At 33.2% G+C, this 27,811-nt stretch overlaps 5 protein-coding genes and 1 pseudogene across 7 annotated transcripts; 3 read left to right on the forward strand and 3 right to left on the reverse strand.

The window, feature by feature from the left end:
* The first annotated feature begins 2,381 nt into the window (after window positions 1-2,381).
* LOC120116384 (acyl-lipid omega-3 desaturase (cytochrome b5), endoplasmic reticulum-like) lies at window positions 2,382-4,399 on the forward strand. Of its 3 annotated transcripts, XM_039136889.1 has the most exons (8): window positions 2,390-2,834; window positions 2,917-3,006; window positions 3,080-3,146; window positions 3,239-3,331; window positions 3,415-3,600; window positions 3,739-3,819; window positions 3,947-4,084; window positions 4,192-4,399. In XM_039136889.1, the coding sequence occupies exons 1-8, from the start codon at window positions 2,545-2,547 to the stop codon at window positions 4,390-4,392; spliced, it is 1,146 nt and encodes a 381-aa protein (XP_038992820.1). In that variant the 5' UTR covers window positions 2,390-2,544; the 3' UTR covers window positions 4,393-4,399. The 3 variants fall into 3 exon arrangements, with proteins under 3 accessions (XP_038992821.1, XP_038992822.1, XP_038992820.1); XM_039136890.1 differs by lacking the exon at window positions 4,192-4,399 and having other exon boundaries at window positions 2,382-2,834; window positions 3,739-3,875; window positions 3,922-4,041; XM_039136891.1 differs by lacking the exons at window positions 3,947-4,084; window positions 4,192-4,399 and adding an exon at window positions 3,916-3,934 and having other exon boundaries at window positions 2,382-2,834; window positions 3,739-3,875.
* A 6,325-nt stretch (window positions 4,400-10,724) lies between these two features.
* LOC120116388 (heavy metal-associated isoprenylated plant protein 28-like) lies at window positions 10,725-11,228 on the forward strand. The gene is made up of 2 exons (XM_039136894.1): window positions 10,725-10,794; window positions 10,873-11,228. Exons 1-2 carry the CDS (start codon window positions 10,728-10,730, stop codon window positions 11,226-11,228), a joined length of 423 nt encoding a protein of 140 aa, XP_038992825.1. The 5' UTR covers window positions 10,725-10,727.
* Window positions 11,229-12,836: 1,608 nt separating this feature from the next.
* On the reverse strand, window positions 12,837-16,059 carry LOC120116409 (O-glucosyltransferase rumi homolog). Its single transcript, XM_039136917.1, has 6 exons — window positions 15,881-16,059; window positions 15,174-15,775; window positions 14,461-14,650; window positions 14,264-14,328; window positions 13,486-13,696; window positions 12,837-13,187 (listed from the first exon to the last, which is right to left on the reverse strand). Exons 1-6 carry the CDS (start codon window positions 15,992-15,994, stop codon window positions 12,837-12,839), a joined length of 1,533 nt encoding a protein of 510 aa, XP_038992848.1. The 5' UTR covers window positions 15,995-16,059.
* Window positions 16,060-18,820: 2,761 nt separating this feature from the next.
* LOC120116386 lies at window positions 18,821-21,852 on the reverse strand (annotated as a pseudogene).
* Window positions 21,853-24,271: 2,419 nt separating this feature from the next.
* Window positions 24,272-24,655, forward strand: LOC120116387 (dnaJ protein homolog). The gene has a single exon (XM_039136892.1). The coding sequence runs from the start codon at window positions 24,321-24,323 to the stop codon at window positions 24,609-24,611; it is 291 nt and encodes a 96-aa protein (XP_038992823.1). The 5' UTR covers window positions 24,272-24,320; the 3' UTR covers window positions 24,612-24,655.
* A 1,161-nt stretch (window positions 24,656-25,816) lies between these two features.
* Window positions 25,817-27,496, reverse strand: LOC120116410 (probable receptor-like protein kinase At1g49730). Its single transcript, XM_039136918.1, has 8 exons — window positions 27,486-27,496; window positions 27,141-27,366; window positions 27,020-27,039; window positions 26,849-26,901; window positions 26,705-26,772; window positions 26,528-26,617; window positions 26,375-26,444; window positions 25,817-26,297 (listed from the first exon to the last, which is right to left on the reverse strand). Exons 1-8 carry the CDS (start codon window positions 27,494-27,496, stop codon window positions 25,969-25,971), a joined length of 867 nt encoding a protein of 288 aa, XP_038992849.1. The 3' UTR covers window positions 25,817-25,968.
* Window positions 27,497-27,811: the final 315 nt, after the last annotated feature.

The following is a 27,811-nucleotide window of genomic DNA, read 5'->3' on the forward strand; positions in this document are numbered from 1 at the left end:
AAAAAGTGGTAGAATTAGATTCCAATTCCTCCCAATTCCAAGAGATTTCATCCAACCAAAATCCACCTCAATTTTAGTTACCGTAATGTCCTTCGAAAGAAGTTATTGTCTTGAGTACTACGTATACCAATGAATTAAATTTGGTAGGCAGACAGTAATGTATTGCTGTGATTTTTCGAGTGTTTTTTTGCTTTACTTTTTCTCACACGTGGGTAATTTGCATTTACACATTGTTACACGTCAGACACAAATGACTATATTAAAATAGTTTACTTCATCATACAAACTACACAAATTCAATTACAAAATCTTTAGAAAGATTTTGTGTTTACTATTAAATAATTAAAAAATTTAAAATAAATAGTATCTTATAATTATCTCGAATTAATAAAAAAAATATTTTACTTCATTAATTATACCCCATTATCTAACTAATTCTTAGAACTACCGCCACCTAAAATTAGCTTCTTTTAATATTATTATAACTTAAATAAGAAACAATTAGTTTCAAATTTTAAACATGAATTGAGCTATTTATTTGAAAGGATTGGTCTTATAATGGGTTTGTATAATATTTATTTTATTAAGTCGATAGATAAATCAAATATTCGTGTTATATCTAAAAATATTATTATAATATTCTTTTTAATTTTTATATTTCGAGTGCAATTTTAAAATTTTAATTTTACTTTAATTATTCATATCATTCTGATATTATTACCCGCGTAACATTATTTTCTATTTACTTATTACATATTTATCTTTTCAAAAAAAAATATTATAGGTACATATATAACTATATTTATTTAACATGAATATGGTTACATATATAATTTATTTTTATATTTCGTGACGCTTATACTTTGGTTAATAAAATTGAATTTTTTAATGTGACATTAACACCATTAAGTTGGCATATCACATGTCATTTTCTATAATAAATTAATATCATACTTAATATTAGATTTTCCTTTTGATCACCCATCATTAATTTTTTTAAACGTAGATATTTTTTTTAATTTTCACATTATATTTTATGGGAATAAAAAGAAAAGAAAAGGTTATACTACATTATCAATTTATCATCACAAAATAAATAATTTTGTTGGATTCGAGATTTGAACCTTGTACATTTCATAAAATGATTCAAATGCTTAGCCATTGAATTAGGATAAAAAATTGTTCATGTTCCACCAAAATTATTATTTAGCTTGTATAACTGTTAAATTAAAGACTAATTAATTTTCTAATTTTATTTGGTAATAAGAAAATGGTTAAATAACTATTTGTATATTTTTGTAAAATTAAACAGAATCTATAATGGGTGACTAAAAAAACGTAACATGAAGTATGGTTTTAAAAGAAAATAGTTGGGTGACTAAAACAAAAACGTGAGAATAGATGAGTGACAAAAATAAGTAGTTTACCCAAAAATTTATTCTCATCCGAATTACAAGTTGGTTTGGCTTATAAAAGGGCTTAATCTCATTGCTTAGTTTTAACAACAAAAAATCAAAACCGTCCGTATTTGTTTGTTGGGAATCAAAATTTTGCACAACTCCATCAGGTCCGTACGTTGACATTTGCATTGTTTTATTGTTCTTCATTTTTTCCCCCAAGTGGATCTTCTTTTAATTTACTAAAGTATTCGAAATCTTATTTTATGGTTTGGGGTTTACTTTAAGATCGAATACACTTTTCACATTAATTTCTCCAGTTTCTTGGAACCCTCTTCGTTTCTTTCTGTTTTCTTGCTTGTTCATCAAGCTACAGTCGAGTTAGTGATCTTTAGAATATGTTCCCTGCACTCCGAAAAGTAGAACTTTGTCGGTTTTGATACCCAAAGAACAAATTTTTAAGTTTCCATTAACTTGACGTTTAACACTGTTTTCCCATTTGTTTGTACTCTTAATTCTTCTTCTTCATAAATGGGAACTCATTAATTAGTATTTCTTGTCAATGGAATCATTCTTTTCTAACCCCTTTAGCTTTTCTGAATCCCCATTGATGGATGCCCATGCTTGCATGTATTTTTACTCATTTTATTTGTAAATTTGTATCTTAATCCTATTAACACGAGAAAATACACTACACATGTTTGATAAATTGTCAAGTAAAAGTAAATTAATCACATTTTCCTGTTTAAGAACTATACCTGGAATCCACACCAAGTCAAGACTGATGATCAGTTAATTTACTTTCTATTATGTTTTTCATTCTGTCTCGGTAATTACTTTAGATTCAGAGACTTGAAGATAGACTAATTAAGGTAATTATCAGAAAATTAGAAAAGAAAAAATCTGAAAAAGGAATTGTGTGTGATTGGAATATAAATTTTTCTTTTAGTAAACAGATAGACAATCTCATACTTTTTATGCAACTTTTTGTCTCCTTTTCTATTACAAGGAAACATGATGTCTTTAGGGTAATTTCAGCTGATTGGTTCTGGTTAGCATAAATCTCAAATTCTAAGTTTCACATCTATATAAAGGCTTGGAAGAGTGGAGATAAATTAGCTATCCATCACTTACATCACCCTAAACAATGGAGTTGAAAGGGGAGTATGTTAATGGGGTTCGTGGAACCGAGGAGCAAGATAATTTCGATCCGAGTGCACCTCCTCCGTTCCAGATTGCCGATATCCGAGCTGCCATACCAAAGCACTGTTGGATCAAGAATCCATGGAGGTCTATGAGTTATGTTTTGAGGGATGTCCATGTGGTCTTTGCATTAGCAGCAGCTGCAGTCTACTTCAATAATTGGTTCTTTTGGCCAATCTACTGGTTTGCCCAGGGAACCATGTTTTGGGCTCTCTTTGTCCTTGGACATGATTGGTAATGATGCTTAACATATTGTTTTAAGTTTTAATTTACATTTTAGATCAGTTATGATCTTAATCTGGTCTCGGATTTGCAGTGGCCATGGAAGCTTTTCGAACAATGCTCTTTTGAATAGTGTGGTGGGACATATCTTACATTCTTCAATTCTTGTTCCTTACCATGGCTGGTAAGTTAAAGTAGGTAAACATTTGTTGTTTACAATTGCAACTACATAACATCATCATTCGGAAATCTTGCAGGAGAATAAGCCATAGAACTCATCATCAGAACCATGGGAATGTTGACAAGGACGAGTCATGGGTTCCGGTACATCGTTTTCGACCTCATTTTCTCCCTTATAACTCATGATATGTGTCGAGTTTCAAACTGATCATTCATACTTTGATTTCTAATCTCAGTTGCCTGAGAATCTTTACAAGAAACTGGATGGGCATACGCGGTTTCTGCGATTCACTGTCCCCTTCCCTCTATTTGCATACCCCATATATTTGGTGAGAAAGCTTGTTTTAGTTTTGTTAACATAATGGCCACTAAGGAGCTAAATTTTCCTACCTTTGTTTTCTTTTCTTTGCAGTGGTATAGAAGTCCAGGCAAGGAAGGATCTCATTTCAACCCTTATAGCAACCTGTTTAGGCCACAAGAGAGGAAACTTGTGATGACTTCGACTGCTTGTTGGTCTGCAATGGCTATTCTACTCGCCTACTTATCATTTGCAGTCGGTCCATCCCTGATATTTAAGCTCTACTGTGTTCCCTACTCAGTACGTTAGTCGGACCTACTCGTTAGTCGATAGAGAATGGTCGTACGGGTCAAAGACTGAGTCATGAAGTTTCTAGTCCTGTTTTTACATGCATAGGGAATTTCTAAATGCTCAACCATTTTGATTTTAATTTCGTAGATATTCGTGATATGGGTGGATTCAGTGACTTATCTACACCACCATGGCCATGAGCAGAAACTTCCATGGTACCGTGGCAAGGTAAAGAGTATACCCTACCTAAATACATCAATTTCACAATGTATGTATGTATTTATGTATCTGACAGGTAAAAACTCCAGAGATGGCAATAATGAGTTGAAGCTTGATTTTGTTGTATATTTGATAGGAATGGAGTTATCTCAGAGGAGGGCTTACAACAGTGGATCGTGATTATGGTTTATTCAACAACATCCACCATGACATTGGCACACATGTCATCCATCATCTCTTCCCTCAAATTCCTCATTATCACTTAGTTGAAGCTGTAATGTTCTTAAACAACATTCATATCATAAAACAGCTTGATTTCAAATGACTAAAAAAAAGTTTATTTGTTTTAGTCCAAAAGATTATTTTTTTTTGGTTTTGCAGACTAAAGCGGCGAAACCGGTGATCGGAAAATACTACCGGGAGCCAAAGAAATCAGGGTTTGTCCCAATTTATTTGATGAAGAATCTAATCACAAGCCTTAAACAAGATCATTATGTGAGCAACAATGGAGATATAGTGTATTATCAGACTGATCCACAACTATATGAGACTCGATTGCTTTCGCGTGCCAAGTCTAAATGATCTTTACGTGGTTGCTCGAACCTAGAATTTCTATATAAAATAAAATTCCCTTTAATCACTGAAGTCATTTGATGGATTTTGAATACAATTTTTTTGGCATTTAAAGATCTTGTATCCTCTAATAATGATAATAATAACAACAAATATTTGGTGAATTGGCGAGTTACGTTGCATTCTCAACGTGAGAATTCATTCTCAAATTTTAAGCACGAGTTTATTAAAAGAAATAGTCACAATCACTTTACACAATCAATTAATTTATCTAACACGGTGACACATATATTATAATGTACCTGAGATGAACATAATCAAATAAATTGATAATTAATTGAAGAAAAATAAAATTTCAAGATAGACAGATGTCTATCCTGAATACCATATGCATCCACCACTTATTTTAATGCATATCAAGTTTCCATGAACATTTCCCGGATATTTTACAGTACTTCATACATTTTGGAAGTAAGATGAGTGTTAGGAATGGAAAGAATGCATGAAAATTGAAAATTGGTGCATCTGACCTTATTTTGTGCAACTGTGTACAATAAGCCTAGTCAAGTTAAGCATAAACCTTAAATTCTATAAACATCATAAAAAATTGTTGTATGACAAAGACAACACTACAACGAGGAAGAAATGGGTTCACTAGTTAAAATAGGGATAGAAAACATAAAGCTAGGTAAACCCCATAGCTTAGATGTTGACCCAAGTAAGAAAATGAGGATACTAGTTTCTATGGTGTTGGGTTTTTGTAGAAATCTCCATTTTCTAACATTTTTTTTACTTGACCATTCTCTCTTTCTCATGTTGCTTCCTCCATCAACTTTGAATTCTGGTGTTATTATAAGCCATTTTAAAGTGAAAGAAAGAGGTGGAGAACAATCCCAAACTAAGAGAAAAGAGAAAGCTTAGTTGGAGAGACCAAGAAGTCTCCTTTCTTATTGTTTTAGGCAAAGATAGTGTACCCTTATTCTCAGTAAACTCATGTGAACTATAATGTTAAGTACTTATGAGTTAATAAGTATGTGTAACACCCACAATCCGTACCCGACCCGGATACGAGTCTGAGGTGTCACATTGACTTTTCAAACTTTGACTCTTGACGAAAATCAATGAAATTTTAAACTTTCATTAAAATAAAAGTTATTACTTTACATAAGTAGACCAAAACAATACAAAATCGATCAGAGCATTTGTAACTAACATATTTCTTACATGCCAACACACTATACACAACAAAATACATACTTTATCAGTTACTTCCGATCTGGTCTTCTAGCAGTGATGTTGTCCTTGCCACTCCTATTTATGCTCTTCTTGATTCTTGGTACCTACGTGTAAATCACTTACACGCTAAGTCACAGACTTAGTGAGACATAATATGAATATATAAATATAACAATAAATTCATGAACATGCATTCTTACCATTTGATCATGACCTTTCAACTTGCATGTATCTATTACACTATAACAATATATATATATATATATATAAATGCATGTACATGGATATGCAATCATGAATTCAACTATAAGAGATAGACTCATCGCAAGTCTTATCTCTATACGATCTAACTAGGGTTTGCACTCATCTTAGCTTTGCTTGCTTTGACTTGATCCTAATTCTTTGATTGTTCCAAAACGGGATTACGATCTATATCTACATAGTAATACATTGATACATATCAATATACTAATTGATATATTCTAATCTTCTATTTTTTTAACTAAAAGAAAAGTTATTTTCATTCTTATTTAAGATAGGTATCGGTACACTCTATAGTGTATCGGTACATTCCTTAACGTGTGTATCGATACACTACCTATGTATCGGTACACAAATTACATTCGATGTTTTTATTTTAAAGGGGTGTATTGATACACTTCATATGTATTGATACACTTATTGCACTCAATGTTTTCTTTATTCAAGAGTGTATCGATACCTGTTGAATGTGTACCGTTACACTTTGCCTAGAAATCATATTTTGAGCACGAAAATCACTTTATTTTCAGCTCAACACTTCATATTTCATTTCTTCACATATTCTTAGTTCATCTACTCATGTTTAAACTTATTTCTACTCAATAATAACCTCTTTAACCTCAAAATCTTACCCTTCATATGTAATTCAAAAATTACACCAACTTTGCAACATGTTCTAAATCTAATTCTAATACTTCATATTCCTTAATTAGGTTGATGACAGGTCAAATCCAACTTCCAAATATAATTATGAACTCTATTTCAAGATTTCATTCAATAGCTCCTAACCTTTAATCTCTCCTAACTTCATCATCCTTTGATTTTAAGATAACTTAAGCTTTCCTTAGGCTTAATTATCATCCAATGATCATAAACCAATCTTAAATTCAACAAGAAATGAACTAACCATTAACTCACCTTTGATTTTGGACCTTCACGTACAAAGAAGAAGAGAGGAGAAGAGAACTCTGAAAACCTTGTTTTGCTTCCTTCACTTCCACGTGTGACTAATATATAACCCTTCTTCAATTTAATTATTTTACTATCAAAATGACTATTTTATCCTTCTATTTCTCCTTTCTTTGAAATTTGATCCTACACAACATTTCACATATAAGCCCTTATACTATTTAATTATTCTAATTTAATCACCAAATTCTGAAACTTTACAATTTAATCACTAACCCGATATTAAGAATGTTACAGTATGCTTGTGTGTAAATTGGTCATAAAGCTCGATTTGGTTATAATCGATCAAATTCACAATGGAAATTTTTGTTAATGATGTTAGATGACGCATGTATATTCTTGATCACCTTCGGAGATGATTTAGGGGTCAAATAGATCGATTTGGGACATGTTGAAAGGGATTCTTAAGCCTAAATTATCAAATTCTGGATTAGGGTATTAGTACTATTAGAATAATATCGATATAAGATAAATTCATGAAGAATTCTGAGTAAATTATCTTATAGTATCAGTACCAAGAGGGTTGGTATTGATACTGAGACATCCTTCAAAATTTCAGTGAACTATTTTAGTATCAATACCAGGGGAAGTATCGATACTTTGGATGGAGGAAATCGATACTAGGTGAAATTTCCAAAATTTTGAGAGCTATTTTGGTATCGATACCCATGAAGGATAGTATCAATACAAGTATGGAAGTATCGATACTATGACTAAGTAAAAGAAACTTCAAGGCAATTTTTCGTATCAATATCTCTCAGAATATCGATATTAATAGAATGTAGTATCGATACTTCTTCACTATTTAAGGTTATATGGATATCTCAATATTTAAGGAAGATAGAGAACCATCTCCCGACTCTCGGGTAATACTACTGAGACGCCAAAAGTCAGAATTGAACTGCCACGTAATAGTTGAATAATCAATTAATTATAAACGTTATCATTCACCAATGTGACTCGTACGAAAGTACCTAGTTAATATAATATTTGGTGACTTGTACGGGAGCACTGAGTTATTATTAGTTCAGGTGACTCGCACAGGACCACCTTGTTATTACGATATCCAATGACTCATGTGAGAGCACCGAGTTGTAGTCACACTGGGCGACTCGAACTAGAGCATCACAACTTGTATGAATAAGGTGACTTGTACGAAAGCACCTATCAAGCAACATTTATAAATACAAAGGTTAACATTAACTGGCGATGGGAATTAAATTGAGATGTGATATTTATTTAGAACTTGCACTTACATTGTCTATAATAATGTTTCGTATGAATTGCTTAGAGTAATTGTGCATTGTTCGGCTCTCGTAGCTCAATATTCGATTGTTCACTAATTTAAGATTGTAGATAGAAGATTGACCTTCCAAGGAAAACTGTCATGAAGGGATTCCAACACTTGATATTAAAAGTACAATACTGTTTTCTTGTAGAGGATATATGTGTCTACGTGAATCCGATTATGTCAGTCTTGAATCTAAATATGTTTAAATTATGTTATATTTTGTTTTCAACTATATAACTCGTGTTTCGTGTTATGTAATACATTGTTTTAAGAACTCTATACTATCAACATGGTTTTTGCGTAAATGTATCTTGAACTTCTATCGTATAAAGATAATGAGGTATGAATTCGAGTCGCTCTTGAGTCCCAATGTGACATCATAAACCCATTCGAATTGGGTTTAGGGTGTTACAACATGTACTTGGCACAAATGGACAGTCAAAGCTGAAAGGGCAAAAGGGAACAAATTGGAGGGCCTCCACACGCAAACTCACCCTTTTCTCCATTTATCTTTTCTTAGCTTAACACTAAAGTGGGAGGATTTACAAAAGAAGCCCTTGTAGAATCTTGAGGTTCACATATTGAACTTCAAACTTTTACCCTCGCTCAATATAAGATATTTTATTCTATAAAAGTTTTAATTAAGCCACCAGAATTTGATTTTATTCAATTAGGTCCTACCAACTTGACATTTCTTCCAATTAAGTCCCAAATTCAAAAATTTCAAATTATAAAATCTGATTTACTTAGATAAAACACAGAGTTCAGATTTCAAGGCGTTATACCTATTCATCTCGAAACGTCTCAATCGAACTTTAAGAACTCAAGATACGTCCATTTTAATAAAGACTCACCTGCATAAATTCTTATACAATATTAATATTAGATTTTTTAATTATTAAAAATTACAATATTTTATTGATTATCTATTATTAAATTCATTTTAGTACTCTTTACACGTGTTTTAGATAAGTTAGGATTGGATTTAATATATTTTTATTTTATTAAGTGATTTAGATAAATTAAGATTTTTTTTAAATTTTATAATTTAGTTCAAATTTGTTTTTAAGAATTTTACCTAAGTTTTATGTCTTTTGTAGCTTATAAATAGGCACATCTCATATTTAATTAAAGACACCATTTACATATATCAATTATTCTTTTCAAAAGTCTTATCGATGACTTTTTCCTTTTTTTTTCTTCTCAAGATTTTGATCTTACTTTTACAGTGTATACAATTTGTTTTTAGGGTAAATTACTCAAAAGACCACTTAATTATGAGATTAGTGTTAATATGAATACTTTCAATTTTATCAAAATGACCACATAGCTATTTAAGTGGTTTCAATCAAGCCATCTATTGTTAATATTTAACAGAAATACTGACGTGACAATTAACAAAATTGACATAACTATATATTTAGTCTTCAGTACTTACATATTATTGTGGTATGTATTACGTCAGTAATTTGACACATGAAAAAAATATCACGTCACCAGCATGAGTTGACCATTAATCAACTAACGATTTTCATTTACATGATTTATTTTGACTAAAAATTAAATGTTGGGATAAAATACTCCAAAACATAAAAGATAAAGTGACTATTTATGTAAACATTACAATACATTTATCATTATGTTTAATATAATAAAAAGAATCTTTGGAGCTCCTTCTGCTGACAGAAATGGCAGCATCTTAAGACAATTTCACGTGGAACTGATTATATAAAACTAAAAATAATAAGATAAAATTTAGTCAACACCGTCCCATATGGATCAATCCGCAAGTGTGGAAGTCCATGCAAAGGGCATGGTGCCTTTTCCTTTCCAAAGCAACTTTGCTTCAACAATACCGTTGAGGTCGGTGCATTAAATCATAGTTTATGCTTACCCATCACAAAATACAATAATTTAATTATATAATAATCGTAGAGGACCATAACTTGATTTATATATAAACAACAACAAAATTTCTCTCAATTGTATTCCTATCATCCACTTTCAAAGATCTCTTTTTATACACACTCTTCCAAGGGAATTTCAAGCGAGAAAAATGACGGTAAGCATCTCTATAATTCAATATTATGTCAGTAGGATTGAGTATTCGATTGATTCAAATCAAGTCAAAAAGTTTTGAGTTATTCGAGTCTACGAGCTTTATTTTATAACTTAAATTTTATTTGAAATTTTCTAGAGTTGAGTTCTTCGATTTCTATTGAAATGTAATTGTAAATATTTATAATGTTATGATACTATCTGATTCTAATTTAAATGATTTTCTATAATATACAATATACATATATTTTTATTTCTATTTTTTCATATGTGATATAAATAAATCATGCAGAGTTGAATGATTCGACTCAAACTTAAAAATCAATCCAAAAATTGAGTAATTTGAGTTCTATTTTATAACTCTTCTTGAATTTAAATTTTTTTAGTTAATTCGAGTTCATGAAATTACGAGTCAATTAAATTCGATTCGGAAAATTTGATTTTTTGAGTCGGGTCGAGTTTTGTTCATTCTTAGATTTAGATATTTTTATTTCTTTTAATAATTTGATTATTTTCTCAGATCATTGAGATGCGAGTTCATATGGATTGTGCTGGATGTGAGAGCAAGGTCAAAAGCTCCCTTCAAAAACTCAAAGGTTGATATCTTATTAGACCGACTGATAATTAAAATATAATTGATTATTAACATTGTGGGGTTTCAAATGCGCACGCAGGGGTTGACGAAGTGGACGTCGATATGGGCATGCAAAAGGTGACAGTCACCGGATATGCCGACCAGAAAAAGGTTCTTAAAACCGTTCGGAAAACCGGCCGGCGAGCTGAGCTGTGGCAGTTGCCCTACAACCCGGAGCACCATAGTGTTGGTAATCACTACTACAATCAACACCAATGCAATGGACCAATGACATATTATGCACCACAGCCTTCATCATCTTACAATTACTACAAGCATGGATATGATAGCAATTATCCTTCTTACTATCGTTATCCAGCTCATTCCACCATTTTTGGTCATCAAACAGGTTCAGCTTTCAGTGACGAGAACCCTCATGCTTGTTCTATAATGTGAAATTAACCAAAAATATCTAATAATAATAAATTGTTGGAATCCTTGTTTTAGGTCTAAGAAATATGAAATTGTACTTTTGATTTTGGGTTTCTTTTATAATATGAAAACATTTCTTTTTTTGGTACGTTGATGTTAAAATAAATTGCAGCCATAACCAATAAACTTAAATGTATAATTAAAACATTTCTTGTAACAACTTACACAAGAAATTAGTCGCTTAAAGATGATACGAAGGTAAATATATAAGAAAAGAGTTAAAAATTAATTTAAAAATCAAATAAAATATAAATAGGAATATATCTGACTGCATCGGTCAACTAACCACAATAGGAGATCAAACTAATGAAAGACCATAAATATATAATAAAAAGCAGAGTCAAACATCGTGAGAAAACTATCTCCGAACACATATCACATATCCATTATCCAAATTTAATATGAAGATTCAAACAAAAAAATCGTCATGATAATAAATAATCCTATAATATATATATAAATACACAGGAGTAAAATATATTTTATTTCTTTGAATAATACTTATTTTCTCAAGCTATCTCGTAATTTTTTTGCCAACCTCTGTCCCCTTGACTTTACCCAAATCACCATATTTTCTAATCTCTGTTAAAATGTTATGTGACAATTTTAACTAAAAAACATATCTGACTTTAATAAAAAATTAATAATTAAAGTCGTTTATTATTTTTTCAATTTAATCTCTAAAATTTATTATAGTAAATGCATCAAATTGTAGCTAACAAAGCAAGTAGTTAGTTGATATGTTATGTTTGATTCATATTGAAAGTTTATTGTAAATGCATGATTAAGTTGTTTGTGCACTAATGAGATCGTACTAATCTTTATAACTAACTCTTAAGTATTAAATTTTTGGGTAAAGTACACAAATGATCCCCAACTATAGAACGTTGTTTTATTGAATCTCTCGATTATTAAAAATTAAAAAAAAAATATTCTCTAATTATAGGGTGTTGCTTTGTTGAGTTCCCCAACTATTAAAAATTACCTAATAGTCATCCGACTATTCATATGTTCCACACTCAATCTTTTTTGGCAAAAAAAATATTAACGGTCGTCTAAGCTGGACGATAACATTTTCACTGAGATATGCTAAAATTTGATCTTATAATCTCAAACGATTATCATATCTCAATCAGTATGTTGATGTTCAACTTAGATGACCGTCAAATTTTTACTAAAAACTGATGAGTTCGTAACATATGAATAGTCGAGTGATCATTTTGTAACTTTAAATAGTTGAGGGACTCAACAGAACAACGACATATAGTCGGATGATCATTTTATAACTTTTAATGGTCGAGAGACTAAACAAAACAACACTCTATAGTTGGGGAACCATTTGTGTAATTTACCCTAATTTTTTTAGAAGGTAATTAATTGATTCGTAGGTAACATTGACATTCAGTGATCTTGGACAACAGCAAAAACTAATGCACTTATTTCTGGATAGATCTAACAACTTGTATAATGTGCTATTCTTTTGAATTAATCGTATAAATATAAATCATAATCCGTAATCCGTAAGAATGAATGACAAACACAAGACATAAATTCGTACTATACATATCTCATCTAAGTAGTAGCTGCATTTGTTCTATTCTCCATGTCTTTCACCAAATTGATTATTTTCTGCTTCTGCTTAGCCCAAGCAGTGAAAAAATTTGGGTTGGGATTCCGGGTAAGGGTGCAGGGCGGTGTCGATGAAACCGAAGTGACCGCTGATTTCTTAAGTAGTTCCTTTTGCTTCTCATCTGCAAAGCAGAGCAGGGATTCTTCGCATACTTGCTGAGCCGACGGTGGTGGGACTGGCTTAAAGTCTTGCAGCTTTGCATATTCGGAAATCAGGTGAAACATGTAATGGTAAACCTGATCCATGCTCATATTTTGCATCAGTTGTTGCGCTCTTTTTCCGATCGCCTGTGCCTGATTAGCCAAATGAACCAGAAAGAAAGAATGTAGTCATGTACTACTACTGGATTCAAGATTTTAAATTCAGTTTCGCGGTTTCGATCGGTGATATTTATCATAATTGATCATAATCGAATCCATACAACCGATTAATATGCTTGTTAGAGAAAGGTGACATCTATGTTTTACTTGGTCTCAGGGCCAAGTTTAATGCATGTTTCCAGTCTTAAGCTTTTCATAATTTAGAGGATCATACCCCATTACCTATAACAGTTACTACTTATTGGAAATTTAATTGGCAAAAAATCACAACCTCAGATGGGTTTGCATTGCCCCAGTTAACAGCAAACTTGATGGAGCGACATACATCGATGGAAGAGACAGGCCAGTAGTTTAACATCGGAATAAGAGCACGACTGAAGAAGTCTTCATATTGTGGGGAAATTATTAGAGGAAGTGAACCACATGATAGAATATATTTCAAGCTTACAGACCAAGCATAGCCTTCAGCATATATCTTGTAACTGCAGATAAAAGGAAACATAAATGTCAGCATATACACAAAACTATGCAAACTTCGACCTTGTAACTAAATTTCCTCGACTTCCATTATCAGATGCAGCCCTTATCTGTGCATGCAATCCAGGGTGTTGGGATTATCATTTGGTTAAGAAAAAGGTGAAAGAAGGCTGCTATTGTTCATTCTTTGGTCCCAAGGACTAAAATTTAATGTGCTAGTATCATACCCGAATTACAGCAGCCCCTGACCAAGGATCACACAGCAAATCTATGTTGTTCGTATGGGACATCGTGACCCACCAAGACAACCTCCATAGCTGAAACATTCTAGAAGGCTCATCTACTTGAAGCTTGGAGACCAACTCAAATACTACGGTAACTCGTAGTTTTCAAGCTTGTTTAAGACTAAGGCATACAGTCTAGCGAAGTTCGAGGCCCGTCACACTAGCATTTGGCTATGTTCTCCGGACTCAAATGTGAATGATGAATATAAATATGTGTGCTATAGTAATATCAGTCAGAAACAACTTAACTATCTGCTGCAGTAATATCAATCAAAGAAGAGAGCTCACCGATGTTTACATTGATTGGATAGTTTAGACCGCTCATACCCAGCCTTTGCTTCTTCAGTCCAGTTCTACACGGCACAATAGAAAGCAACACCATCAAATAACGTATATAGAATTTAGAAGAACATGTCTTTGCCTGTTACACCTATCATTTCTACTGCAGAGAAATTCATGCATTCACAAAACAATTTCAAACCAACCTGACGAATGATTTCTGTACCCCACAATTTAGAGTCATTGCACCCCATTAGCTCCATACGTATTGGAGACTGAACGTCTGGGTTTCCTTTCCAATAGGCACGTTTAATCTTCGTCGCCCAGGTTTGAGCTCGTGATCCCTTCTTAATTTCTTTGAACTGCTCATCCCATGGCTTTATATTTACTTCCGACCTACAGACAAGTCATTCATAAACCACATCTCGTATACCGCAACAGCAGCTGTGGCTAATGACAATTGACAAATTGCAAGACGAAAACCAAAGAGGGGAACTAAATATATATACACATATATCCCAACACACATAGCATACCAATATACAAAGGATTCACATAACAAGAGAAACCCTTTAAGAAAACATTTGGCTTAACATTTACACTATGACTTACAGGAGTAATCGAACATGAAGCATGGATTGCAGTAACATAAAATGCGGTACAAATATATGCAGACAAATTTGCATAGAGGAACACAATGTTGTTAAGTTTAGCTATGTTCATACAATTAATAATTCCATCCAATGGTCTACTCCATTTAACTTGCTATCTGCATAGAATAATTAACAAATTAAAATCTGGGCCTCATGAGCAATTTAAGCTATTCGTATCATTTCAGGTTTGGGATAAATTTGCTCATTGTTAACACAGATTATTCACATACAATCTCAATAAAAGTTGTGGTTTCAGTAATTCTTACCAGCCCCAAAAGGACCAGTCAGGAAAAGGGATGTCCAAGTGAGCCTCGGTCGTGCAATACCGGAACAGGGGTATCGGCAAAGACCCATTTCCTAATAGATTCCTCTCGATGGTAGGCTTATCCATGCAATCGAACATGATATCGACATCAGGGACCATCCCAGGGTACTTCTTCAAAAGCTGTAAAATACCCCATAGCGTAAACATCATTCTACTTTGTACACAGGCATAATACAAATCAACGAACAGTTTCCCTTCAACAATAACAATACGGAACGCGGCATGCTCCTTGGCTTGAGTTATCAGGTCAATGGAAATCCGGGTATTGAACCATGGTTCAAGATCATTGTCAATGAACTTGAAAAAGGTTGGGCACTTTGGAGGGGTATGAGATGAGACCAAACCCCGCCGTTTCTCCTTCGAGGGTTGAGAGCCACCGTCGGCGGCGGCGTAGGGACAAGTTAGATAGGAGCATTGGATGATCTTGTAAGCACGGGTATGTCGGGATTCCTCAGTGAAGTTCCTAGGCTCGAAAAGATGCCACGGCGTCGGCTCTAAATTATGTCCTACGATTGTTTTTGTTCGTGAAGCGAAATTATCCACCTAAATCTCCCAAAAGGAAAAGAAAAACTAAAGTATCAGAACATTTCTCGTTTTAAAATAAGCAAAGTAAAGCCCTTTATACATAAAGGAGAAAAAAAGGTCGACCTTGTAGATGAGGATGGCAACCAGGGAAAAGACAGAAAGAGCAAGAACGAAGAAGAAGAGATGAGAAGGCGAACGAGGGTGGGAAGAGTGAACCCACGCTTGTTTTTTCGCCATATTTGAATTTGTATAAGCAGAAGCACCCTGGAAATGGAGACCTCTGCTTTGTTTTTATTTTTTATTTTTGTTTCCTAGGGGGAAAAAACTACAAAGAACAAGGAGCTCAAACCATTATTAGTGATTCCTTTCTGTAGTGTAAGTTCATTACATAATTTGTGTCCCGCATGGTGTTCTTGCGTTTTCTGCGCTCGACCGAACCACCCCCCACCATCCACGTGGGTGGGAATTTCTTGCTTCCTCCGATGCCGTTTCCTAGGCCTTCGATTTTGTTCGGTTCTTTTTTTTATGGTTAAATACTTCCTGCAATTCTTCCTAGCAATACCACATTAGCATTTTATTTAGGATTAATATAAAAAAAGGTTTTGCATTAAGTAAAAGAAAAAACCAATCCAACTATGAATATATATAAACTTCGAAACAAAATAAAAAGTACATGGATAAATAGAAGGATGAGAGAAAGAGAGAAAGAGAGAAAAAGAAATAGCAATGAAATGATATATGATTCTATCATGTAAGGTGTCCAAATAATACCAAGGAAAAATGATGTTTATATTTTTTCGATTAATCTAGGCGTCTATCGTTATAAATATTATTATTTTAGGTGTCTCGATCATAATAGACGTTAAATTCCATCGTTAAATGACAAGTGTCGCGCTCTAAAAAACTTTAAAAAATTTATTATATTTATTAAAAAATTCTAATTTCTCTAAAATTACAAAAAAAAATAAAAGCCCTAAAAAAATCCCTAAAATCAACCCTAATCCTTAACCTTAACCTTATTGTCACTATTACCGACAACGATTGCCGCTACCCTTGGCATCTCCCTTGTCAATCGTCATCTCACTTGTCGTCGAGTTGTTTAGGTATCGTGATTTATTTGTTTGGGGTTTGACTTTGTCATTCTCTTCGCCGACTGTTTGTTGTGGTTTTTATGGGTTATGAGTCGTCGTGTTTGGTTGTTCATCGGGTGGAGATTCTGGTGGAGCTCCGATCGACGGTAACGATGGAAAATGGCTGTAGTAGGTGTGGATATATGGATTGAAATTAGATTTTTCAAAGTTTTGGAGATTTTTTTTAAGATTTTTAAAAATTTTGGATTTTTAAAAATATAATTTAAACTTTTATTTTAAATAAAAATTCGACACATGTCACTTAATAGAATATTTTAATGGATGTTACACCCGAGACACCTAAAGTAGTATCATTAGGCACTTAGATTGACCGGAAAAAAGTTTATGCACCATTTTAGAAAAAAAACAGTATAATTTGGGCACTCTTTTTATTATGTCTTTTATTTATATTAGTTTATATTTTATCATGTCAATCCATTAAATAATTTAGATTATGTGCACGAATCAAGTGACCTCAGTAATTAAGCGATTTGTTGTTATCTCTTAAGGTCTCGGGTTTGAGCATCGTGTATGCAATGATATAAACATTTATTGTCAAAATGATTGAGAGTTTTTGAACAAGTATTACCTTGTATTCACTAAGATTTATCAAAAAATATTTATATTTTATATAATTAATGTGGTTTAAGTATGTTATAAATTTTTACATGTATATCTAAGAATTAATGTTAGATGGCTGAAATGATGTACTAAAATATAAAAGAACGCGGGGGTGTCTAGAAAGAGAAAAAATGAATCGCTAATTTCAAATAGTATATTATAAATCATAAAGTTTATAACTTATATGTATAAGAATAATACTTTAAGAAATTATATGAAATTAAGATAATTTTATTTCTTCAAATTTGAAATGTCCAATTAATACAATATATCGGTAATCATAAGAATTAAAAAAAACTTAATCAAAAACATTTTTGAGTAAAAGTGTTTTTACATCATAACCTATAATTTTGTGGTTATAATGAGAAAAGCTTGATGAATCTATCGACTCGAAAGGATGAGTTTTATACTTTAATGAATTCATAGTCCAGGATTTAGATAGTCTCGGTGAGACAAACTTGATTAATTTATTGACTTAAGAGATTGAGTTTAGGCTCTTAATGAGTTCGTAGCCTATGATTTGGGTGGTCTGTGTTGAGATAGACTTGATGAATTCATCAAATTGATATGATGAATTGTCAAACGTTCTTAATTAGTTCATATCTCAAGCTTTTGGTGGTCCTTGTCTGATGGACTCAATGAATCTTAAATTGTGAGGTTGAGTTTACTCATTGTTCTTAATGATTTTATAACCTTAATTAGGGTCGTTTATGTTGAGATAAACTAGATGAAATTATTTACGTAAATGTAAAGGATTAGACACCTTCTATAAAAGACTGAGTTGTCTTTCAAAACACTTGTGTGTTTTGTGCATCCCAAGATATTATTTTGAAAAGTTATTGAAATATCGTGAAACTCAAATATATCTAAGATTAATAGTGTGTTATGATTTAACCTTTTATCTTAATAATATTTATTTAAATTTCAAATTCATGTGATATTTATAGATTTTCTTTAGTTCTTTCCTAATTCTGTTTACTGATTTAATCTAAGACTTCTAGAAAAAATAATAACGGACAGCTCAAAATAGGGAACATGGGACTACCTAACGGCTTGCCCTCTTTTAAGACTTGTGCTAAACAGGAATGATTTTTTGTTTAAAAAGAAAAAAAAAAGGAACTTATTATTTCCAACTATAAACCAAAAATAAAATTCTGTTAGTTAAGCAATAGTTTCATTGGAAACATTCATAAAAGATGATTAGCCTAATAGAATGAAAGCCATTTCAGAAAAAAAAAGTGAATGGTACAATAGTAACTAAATAAAGAAAAAAGATAATATGGTAAAATGCGAATGATATAATTGAACTATATGAATCAAACACTGGCATAACTTGGCCATGCTTTCTTTTTGCCTCGATCAGGAACAACAATAGACTTTGATTGCTGTATTCCATAATATGTACAAATCACACATGAAAATGACAAAAACCTTGTTATGATGTTGCCTACTACTCTTACACCTTCAAATTACAACTTTATCAAAAGCATTAGCAGCCCTTTCCTGCTCTTTTTGTCTATTCTAACAATGTTGCAACTTTTAAGCCTTTTCAAGCCCATATTCCCCTCTGCAACTTGTGCTCTCAAGCTACATATATACTCCAAAAAGAACAAGAAAAAAAAATCTTCACCTGTGAAAAGGCAGCACCAGTCAGTCCATTATATGTGAAAAACACACACGTGAAGAATCTAACACCAAGACATTAGATCCTTGCACAGTAGCAAAATTGGGTTTTTTTAAACCAAAAATATACTTAACGTTTGATTAAATAGTCACTTTGACACCTATTCTTTTTTGGAGTATTTTGGCCTCTCAACGTTTCATTTTAGGGCAAAAACCCCTATTTTGGAGTGTTCACAGTTTGTTGACTAACAATTTCCATCCATAAAGGAGCCTTTTTGGCCTAAAATGAAATGTTGAGGGCCAAAATGCTAAAAAAAATAGGACGAAAGTAACTATTTAGTCAAATATTAGGGAAATTTTTGGCATTATGCCTTTGTTTAAAAACAAATAATCTATATTCCAAGGACAAGGAGAAATATCAGCACGAGTAAACACAACAATCTCTTTGGCACAATCACATTATATAGACATCCATACATAAAATACCAAACAAATTCTCCCACCCACGCAGATAAGAAAGAAAATGTATTCTCCGACCCAAGTTCAGTTCTGCACACAAACCCCAATATTGCAAAGGTAGCATTAACTCTCAAACCAGTACTAAACAGAACCAGACAACCGTGAGTTCAAATTAGACTAAAACTCACTTCTTTCTAACTTGATTATGCATGTCCCAAAAGAACTCATCATACCAAAATGGTTCAGTAAATTGGTCAAAACTCTAAGTCTAACTTAAAATTTGGCTAAAGTTATTTAAGATCCATTCGGAAGGCTATATGCTTAAAATCCATATAGTCAAGTAAAAGTACATGAATAGCAAACATAAAGATAGTGTCATTACATATTTGCACGAAGTGGCAAATGAGACTACAATGACAAGATAATTAGATTCATCTTCATTCAATACAATGTTTAAAGAAAGTTCACCACCATTATATAAGGTAAGGGATCTTTGGATTTGGCTGATTATATAGGATAATGCCCCATAATTTTTAGCAAATTTCAGTTATGAATGACTGAGTACAGAAAATTCAAATGCATTGCAAGCTTCTCGAAATGGTAAGTCCTAGATTAGCAAAGTAATATAACAGAATAGCAATGAACAATATGCAAAAGAGCAAACAATGAAATGGCAGAACTAAATGCATCCCCAAAACAATGATGGATAGAGGGAGACTGCTGTTCACCCCTGAAAATATCAATTTAGTATATTTAGATATTTTCTTTGTATTTTGTATTAATAAAATGTTTCGCCACCTACAATTCTATAACTTCGTTCCCCCTGAAATTTTAAAAGTTCGACCCCTACCATAAAATCCTCAACCAATGGTATCAATTTCCATTCACCTACAGATCATGCCACACTCTTACAACTACAAGACTCTCCAGATTCCCATAAGAAGAAAAAAAACACCTACCTTTAAGATTTCGATACCCAAACTCAAACAAGAAAGGAAAGCAATAAAAAGGAAGGCTTACTCACCAGGAAGAATCTCAATCTCTGAAAATGAGGGAATCAGCAATATGCATCAAGGGTCTCAAACAATCAGGCGAGAACTTCCGTGCAAACAAGTAAGAACTCGAATAATTCGACTTCCTCAACTCATGAATCAACTCGGGGGTTACTTCTTTCGGCTTATACATATGCGGGTGCCCTTCTACGGTTCCAGTCCAATTAACCCGAGTTAAAGTATAGCCAGTCACCCCATTTGGATCTTGCATTGATAGCAGGGTCGGAAAATAATGCTCCTCCGCGTAACACTCATCGGCTCGGAAACATGGCAACTTAAATTTCCTCCAAAGCGTCCTATCTTTTAGTACCAATAACGCGTCTTTCCGAGTCAACACGAAGAACTGAGATCCAGCCCGGAACTCCTCGAAAGGCACCTCCGGCATCATCACGAACCGCCCACGCGCTGCGTATCGTTTCCACAGTCTGGGTTCCTCGGAAATGATCTCGATGTAAGATTTGTGCCTCAAGACACCGTACTGAGTAAAGCCGAAAGAGTCGGGATCAGATTTGGAGGTTCGATCGAAGTTTTTGGAGGTGAAGAGGGATCGGTAGATGTAATTGAAGGAATGGAGAGGGATGCAGTACTGCGAGACGACGGCGAAGTAATCATTGGCAGGATCGTCGAGTATAGCGGTTGCAAGGAGGCGTCGGGTGGCGGAGATAAGCGTTGCCGAAGCCCGGAAAGTGCGTTTGGCGTTTGGGATGAAGCGGTCGCCGAAAACGTTGCCGGGAGGGGGTCGGGTCACGTTGACGGTGGGGTCGGCGTGGATGTAGATGTTGAAAAGAGAAGTTTAGCGTGTCGAAAGAAACGGTTCCAAAGGGGAAGGAAATGGAGGTCGGTGTTGGTCAAGAAAAGGAAAGCGATTTTAGGGGAGGAAGAGGAGGAGAGGTGGGATGAGGCGGACGGAGAGGCGGTGGCGCGGTGAAAGAGACGGAGATCGTCGAGTTCATCGGTGGTGGAAATGGGCGGCAGAGGCTGAGGATTCAAACTCGGGCCTAACAAGAAGAAAAGAATTGGGATGAAAAGCAGGAGAGAAAAGGAGAGAATGAAAGGAGTGGAAAACATTGAAGAAAAAAAGTAAAAAGATTGAAGCTTTACGCCTTTGAATTGAAGAAGAAGAGAGGGATTCTTTTGCTTTTTGTGTGATCCATCACCATTGCCATTGATTTGAAGGAGGAAATTGGAGTGGTTGCCGTTAGTGGGCTTGAAGAAAAAGACACATTTTAGATGTGGGTTATTGAAGGGGTATTGAAACTGAAGGAAAGTAATAGTTACGAAACGGCGTTCTAATACTAATAACGGAAACGGGGCCGTTTTCGTTCTTGTTCCACCTACCACTGCAACAGTATATACAGCTAAGATTGATGGATTTCCCGGGAACATCGCCTTACATTTTCTTTTGTTGGTTTCGGTGTTATATTTTTGGTATTTAGCACAAAATAATCGATTATTTATTGATTCACACTCTCTCGTGTTTGTACGATCGGGTTGAGTCAGATTTTTATTTAATTTTATTTGACTTAAAATATATATATTCTTTATTTGACATAAATTAAGAATCTAATTAAAAAAATTTAGGGTGAGATATTTAGCAATTATCTATAAATTTATATAAAATTATTCTATTATCTCTTAATAGGGTTGGCTAAAAGGTTTTTCACTATCCACCTAAACTTGACTCTACCTAATCTTACATAAAATTCGACTCAAATATGAAATTTTAAAAATTAATTCTATCAAGTTGAATCGAATCGAAACCTATCAATTTTGCATAAAACTGTGATCCTTATTGTAAGGTTTTCTTAAAGAAAATGATAATAATGATAATGATAATAATAATGAAATGTGTCAAATTTAAAAGTTATTTAGTGAACTCGAACTCATTAGTGAATTTTAAAGAAAATGATAATAATAACAATATCGGAATAAGTGGATTGTTTCGACGATATATTTTACCTCTATCTTTTCTTGTAGATTTATTTTCATTGTTTGATGCACTAAAAAATAAATTGTTTCTTATTATTTTCTTCCTTATTATTTGAGTTTTATCTTTTACATTCGAGTGTAGATTGTTAAATTTGTGTTAATTTTATGATCAATTCGATCACATAAAATCAGTTTTAAGACAATGGTTTAACCTATAACAAATAAATTTAGTTTATTCCTTTCGACTTATTTGATAATAGCTATGTTTTATTTTTGCGACATTGTCATTTCTAACCATTTAAAAGATTATTTACACTTAGGCTCAAGTATAACAAAAATTAAAGTGAATCTAATTCAAAAGAAGACAACGTTAGTAACACAATCTTGTTTGTAACATGGACAGACGTAAAATACTATATTATGAGGTGAATTTGTAAAACTTTAAAGGATTAAAATAGATCAATTAAAAATACAAAAAAAATATATATTAATTTAAATTTTTTAAAAGAACAATTGATCGTGGATCCATCCTGACCGTACTTGTAGTTTATTGATTTGCCAAATTTGCTTTGAACTCGTTGTTGAGAGCCTCTATGCTTACAGTAGCTTCGTATGAGTTCCCAATGCCCAATCTGATTCTACTAAGTGAAGCTTAGTCTCTTATTCTTGTCATTCTCTTTTCTTTTCTTTTCTTTTTCCCCCTATTTTTCATTACGCCAAAATTATATTAAAAGTTAGTTTAAAGAATATGCAGCATGAGGAATAAATGTGAAAGGTTCATTTATAACACAATGGCTTAAATATCAATCTATTAAATAGGGGCGGACATACAATTTTATGTTAGAACGATAAATTTATAAAATTTTATGAGAATATAAATTTCTAAAGTTTTAAGGATGAAAGTAAATTATTAGTAAAAGATAAAAAAAAATTAAATTATATAAGAGTTTGAAAATTTTAGAGAGCGATTATCTCAACTGCCCTCTCGATACATCCTTGATTATAAAGATATATTACCTAAGCTTATTTGCATGCTTATTGCGTAATTAAACTGCCATTAAAATTGAGTCAGTTGGCAAGGAGGGACTAGCCAACTCACTCTATTAAAATCGAAATGAAATTTTTTGAGATTTGAATTTAAATCAAAAGGTTTGCTATGAGGTTTATTGTTGGGTTAGACTTTTCGACACGTTTTTATTTATTTATCTCTCGTTCATGAAGATAGATCAAATTAAACCATGTTACATATTATCTCTCGAATGTGTTTTATTTTTATGTTGATTTTACGCTGTTTATTTTCACTTCCACGTTTCTAACAAGTTGTATTAGATTTATATTTTGAGTTATGAAGTTTTGAAAGACAAATTTTGTTAGTGCTTTTTGAGATATATGAGAGGAAATTTGGTACAACAAATACTTATTTGTAGAGAGAGTAATTCTCAATCGATCTAACGGTGTTTCAACAAATATTATGTGAGAATTGAAATTGTTGAAGACTTAAAGATTAATGTACAAATATAATTTGTGTCAAGAGAAAGGTTTCAAGATATTTACTCAAATTCTAATTGGTAATTAAGTTAAATATTATTATTATTATTATTATTATTCTAGTGGTTGAGAATTACTCAATAATTGAGTTTATTTAAAAAATAAATTCTCATATAGTAAGGCTTTCGTGTTTCCCATTTCATGGTTATTAACTTTTGTTTTTTTATCCCAGGCTCCTTCAAGGCAATCAATGATGAGGGGATGCCTCTGTACCAGAAGCCATTCATGAAGGGCAAAATGTACATTCACTTCACAGTTGAATTTCCTGATACTCTGAACACTGATCAGCTCAAGGCACTGGAGGGTATCCTGCCGCCGAAACCGACATCGCAGTTGACGAATATGGAGGTAGATGAGTGTGAGGAAACCACACTGCATGATGTGAACATAGAAGAGGAGATGAAGAGAAAGCAGCAGGCAGCACAGGAAGCTTATGATGAAGATGAGGAAATGCATGGTGGTCCGCAGAGGTTGCAATGTGCTCAACAGTGATGATGATGAAGAAGAAACAACAAAATTTGAAGCTCATCTCCATACTTGGATTCTATAGGCTATTTTTTTCTTCGATCATTCCTCGTTTCCTCCTGATAAATTACCATCGTTTGATTTAATTAAGGTTTATAGGCCGATTCATCATGCTTCCTCTCTCAATCATGCTGTCACGGTCAACGATCGTGTACTCTTTGTTTATCAGCTTCAGAACCAAAAACCACGAGGCTCGGCCGACATGCCCTAAGACGGATTACAAAAAAAAGAAATCAATTTAATTACTGTGAGACCGATTCTCGTGTTTCATATATTAAAATTATATTTGAACACTTCAATTTTTTTTAAAATATATATATTTGATATATTTTTGTGGTTAAAAAAGAATGTTATTCTCATATCTACATGTATATGTGCGTTATCAATTGTTGAAAAATATTATCTTATAATCATCCTAAAATTATTAAAAAAAACATTAATGTTAATATTGAAATTTTAATCATTAAATTATATTTAATACATTGTATCTTAATCGTAATAGACATATACGTACATAAATATTCATTTAAAATAATAACCGATTTGGAAATTTTATATTTTGGTGTTAGGGTTGTAAACGAGTTGAGTTCGAGTACGTTGAGTTTGACTCGACTTTAAAAGTTCAAAATTGAACACGACTCAATTGGAGAGCTCGCATCTTAAGATTGTTAAGTTCGACTCGAATTTGAAATGAAATATTAAAGTTGAACTCGAGCACGAAAAAATTTGAATTCAAATTATTCTCACACTTAACTCGGTTGAAAGTCAAACTCTAACTTATTTCAAACTTTAACTAAGTCAAACTCTAATAACTTATAATTTATCTGTCTCATTTATACTACTATTCGATAGCGCCCTCTCAGTAGCTCCTTTAGATAAATATCCCACCCAAACATCGATCCCTTCGGGCGAGTGTTAATCGCACATGGCAAAAGCTTTCTCAAGTACCAAGTTGTCCACGTAACAAACAAATTAAGCAGGGACAAACACATTACACATGATATTATATTATGAGCCGATATTTTACAATTTTAAAAAGATGTGAATTTGTAAAATTTTGGGATGTGAAAATAAATTTTTACTAAAAAAATATTTTTTAATAATTTAAAATTGCAAAATCTTTCTCACATGGCAAGAACTTTCTCCATCAAGACTTTACGGGTCTATGATGATGAAAAAAAGAACAAATTCTTCATTATTGGCTATTGCAATCTGGTGCATCGCTCTACCAAGATTGTTTCAGGAGATGTACAAGTCTTGTCAAAACTCCATGAATGAATAAATATGAAATTCCGTACATCAGAAAGCTCAAGATCACTAACACTTAATCTCTAGGAATTTGTACCTTCTTCTGCAGAAATCGAAATACCTGAGGGACAGGAAATTCCGGGTTATTCTTAGATTTTAAACATAATCTTGGTACAACTAGAAGCTTCTTAAGCTCTTTAGAATCATAATTGTTCCCTAGGTCCGGATCGATCATCATATCGATCGAACTGCTGAGACGCGACCCTTGGACCCATTGGATCAAATCAGTGCCTCCTTGCTCCGATGACTGCCCTGTTATTAGCTCCGATGACTGCCCTGTTATTAGCTCCAATATCAGAACTCCAAGCTGAAAGATTATGTTCCCACATTTTTGTCCCATACATTCTGCATGCATAGAAAGGATTCGGATCCATAAACAAACATCGGACTGGAAAGCAACTCTTGCTAAACTCACAACTCACCTTCTGAACACGACGAATGAGGCATTTGAACATAAGTTCCAATGGAACTAAGAAGGCCAACATCGGTTAGCTGCAATAAAGAACGAATGATTGTTACTTTCATAGTGGCATTTTAGGTTCAAATGCTAACATCAAAAGGGAATGAAAGCCGACCATAGCCGTAAAGTTCTCGTAGAGCATGATATTGCTTGAGTTGATGGAGACATGATAAACCGGTGGATTACTGAATAGAAGCAAGTATTCCTGCCATACAGGGCATACTTTATGTTCCAGGGCAAGATAACCGAGAAGATGAATTCGGGTTTTAGCTCGGCAAAGTTTGTGACTTACCAATGCCGCTGCCACACCAACTGCAATTTGTAGTCTTGTTTTCCAGTTCAAAGGAGTCTTGAGAGGATCTGTCAAGAGCCAATGTTTAAAAAACAAAAAGAAAGTTGTTTTCATTCCTGCATATACCATGCTTTATAGAGTTACCGTTAAAATGCTCCTTTAAGCTTCCATTTTCGATATCGTCAAACACTAATAGCCTGCAAAGATGAAGTAAAACTATGGCGAATCTTTATGCATATACAATGTCTTTATTGTAAAGCAACACAAACACACATGAATCTAGGAGGGTATGAAAATGAAAGTTAAGACTTCAACCTCTTGTTCCCTGTGGAAAATCACGGAGTGCAAGAAGATGCCGATGATGCAGTCGCCCCAAGAATTGCACTTCTCGATAGAAGCTCTCTTTTCCTTCATCAAAAGCTCTTGCTTCTTTTACCAAAGCAACTTCACCACCTTCGAATCTGGCCTTATATGCAGCCCCATGGGAATTGCTGTATACTATCCTATGGAAGCCATCGGTTGCCCTCTTTACATCTTTGTAGGAGAACTTCTTGCTCCGAATTTCATAGAAACCAGAGATCAATATAACCGCAGAACTTGAAGAGACCTCACAAGTGATGAAGGAATACAACTGAAATCTTGCTCTAATGAGATGCTGCTCTCTAAAGGAAAATGAGAATGAAAAGGGAGCTTGTTTGTACAACTGAGAGCACTCTTACTCCCTTTGAAACTGGAAAATGGAAGCCTAATCATGTAGACAAGCAGATGTTGTACAACTTACAATGATACCATTATCTTACTTGTTATGGAATTCCTTGATCTAATTGCAGAATAATCAGACAAAATATAATCATATATAATCAATAAGTATGACTATATTGTTATGTTAAATCAGGAAATTGAAACCTAATTGATTTATCATCCAAGCACCGTTGAAACTGATAATTCTTCATGATTTCCAACTTTTAAAAATGTTGCGGAAACGACTATCGGATAGAGTAAAATCGTAACTAATAATTTGAGAAAATAAAAATGAAGATAAAAGAGACACAAAATTTACGTGGAAAACCCCTAAATAATATAGGGTAAAAACCACGGGCAACGGTA

This window comes from Hibiscus syriacus, unplaced genomic scaffold, assembly GCF_006381635.1.
Source record: "Hibiscus syriacus cultivar Baekdansim isolate YM2019G1 unplaced genomic scaffold, ASM638163v2 tig00110294_pilon, whole genome shotgun sequence".
Taxonomy (NCBI): Eukaryota; Viridiplantae; Streptophyta; class Magnoliopsida; order Malvales; family Malvaceae; genus Hibiscus; species Hibiscus syriacus.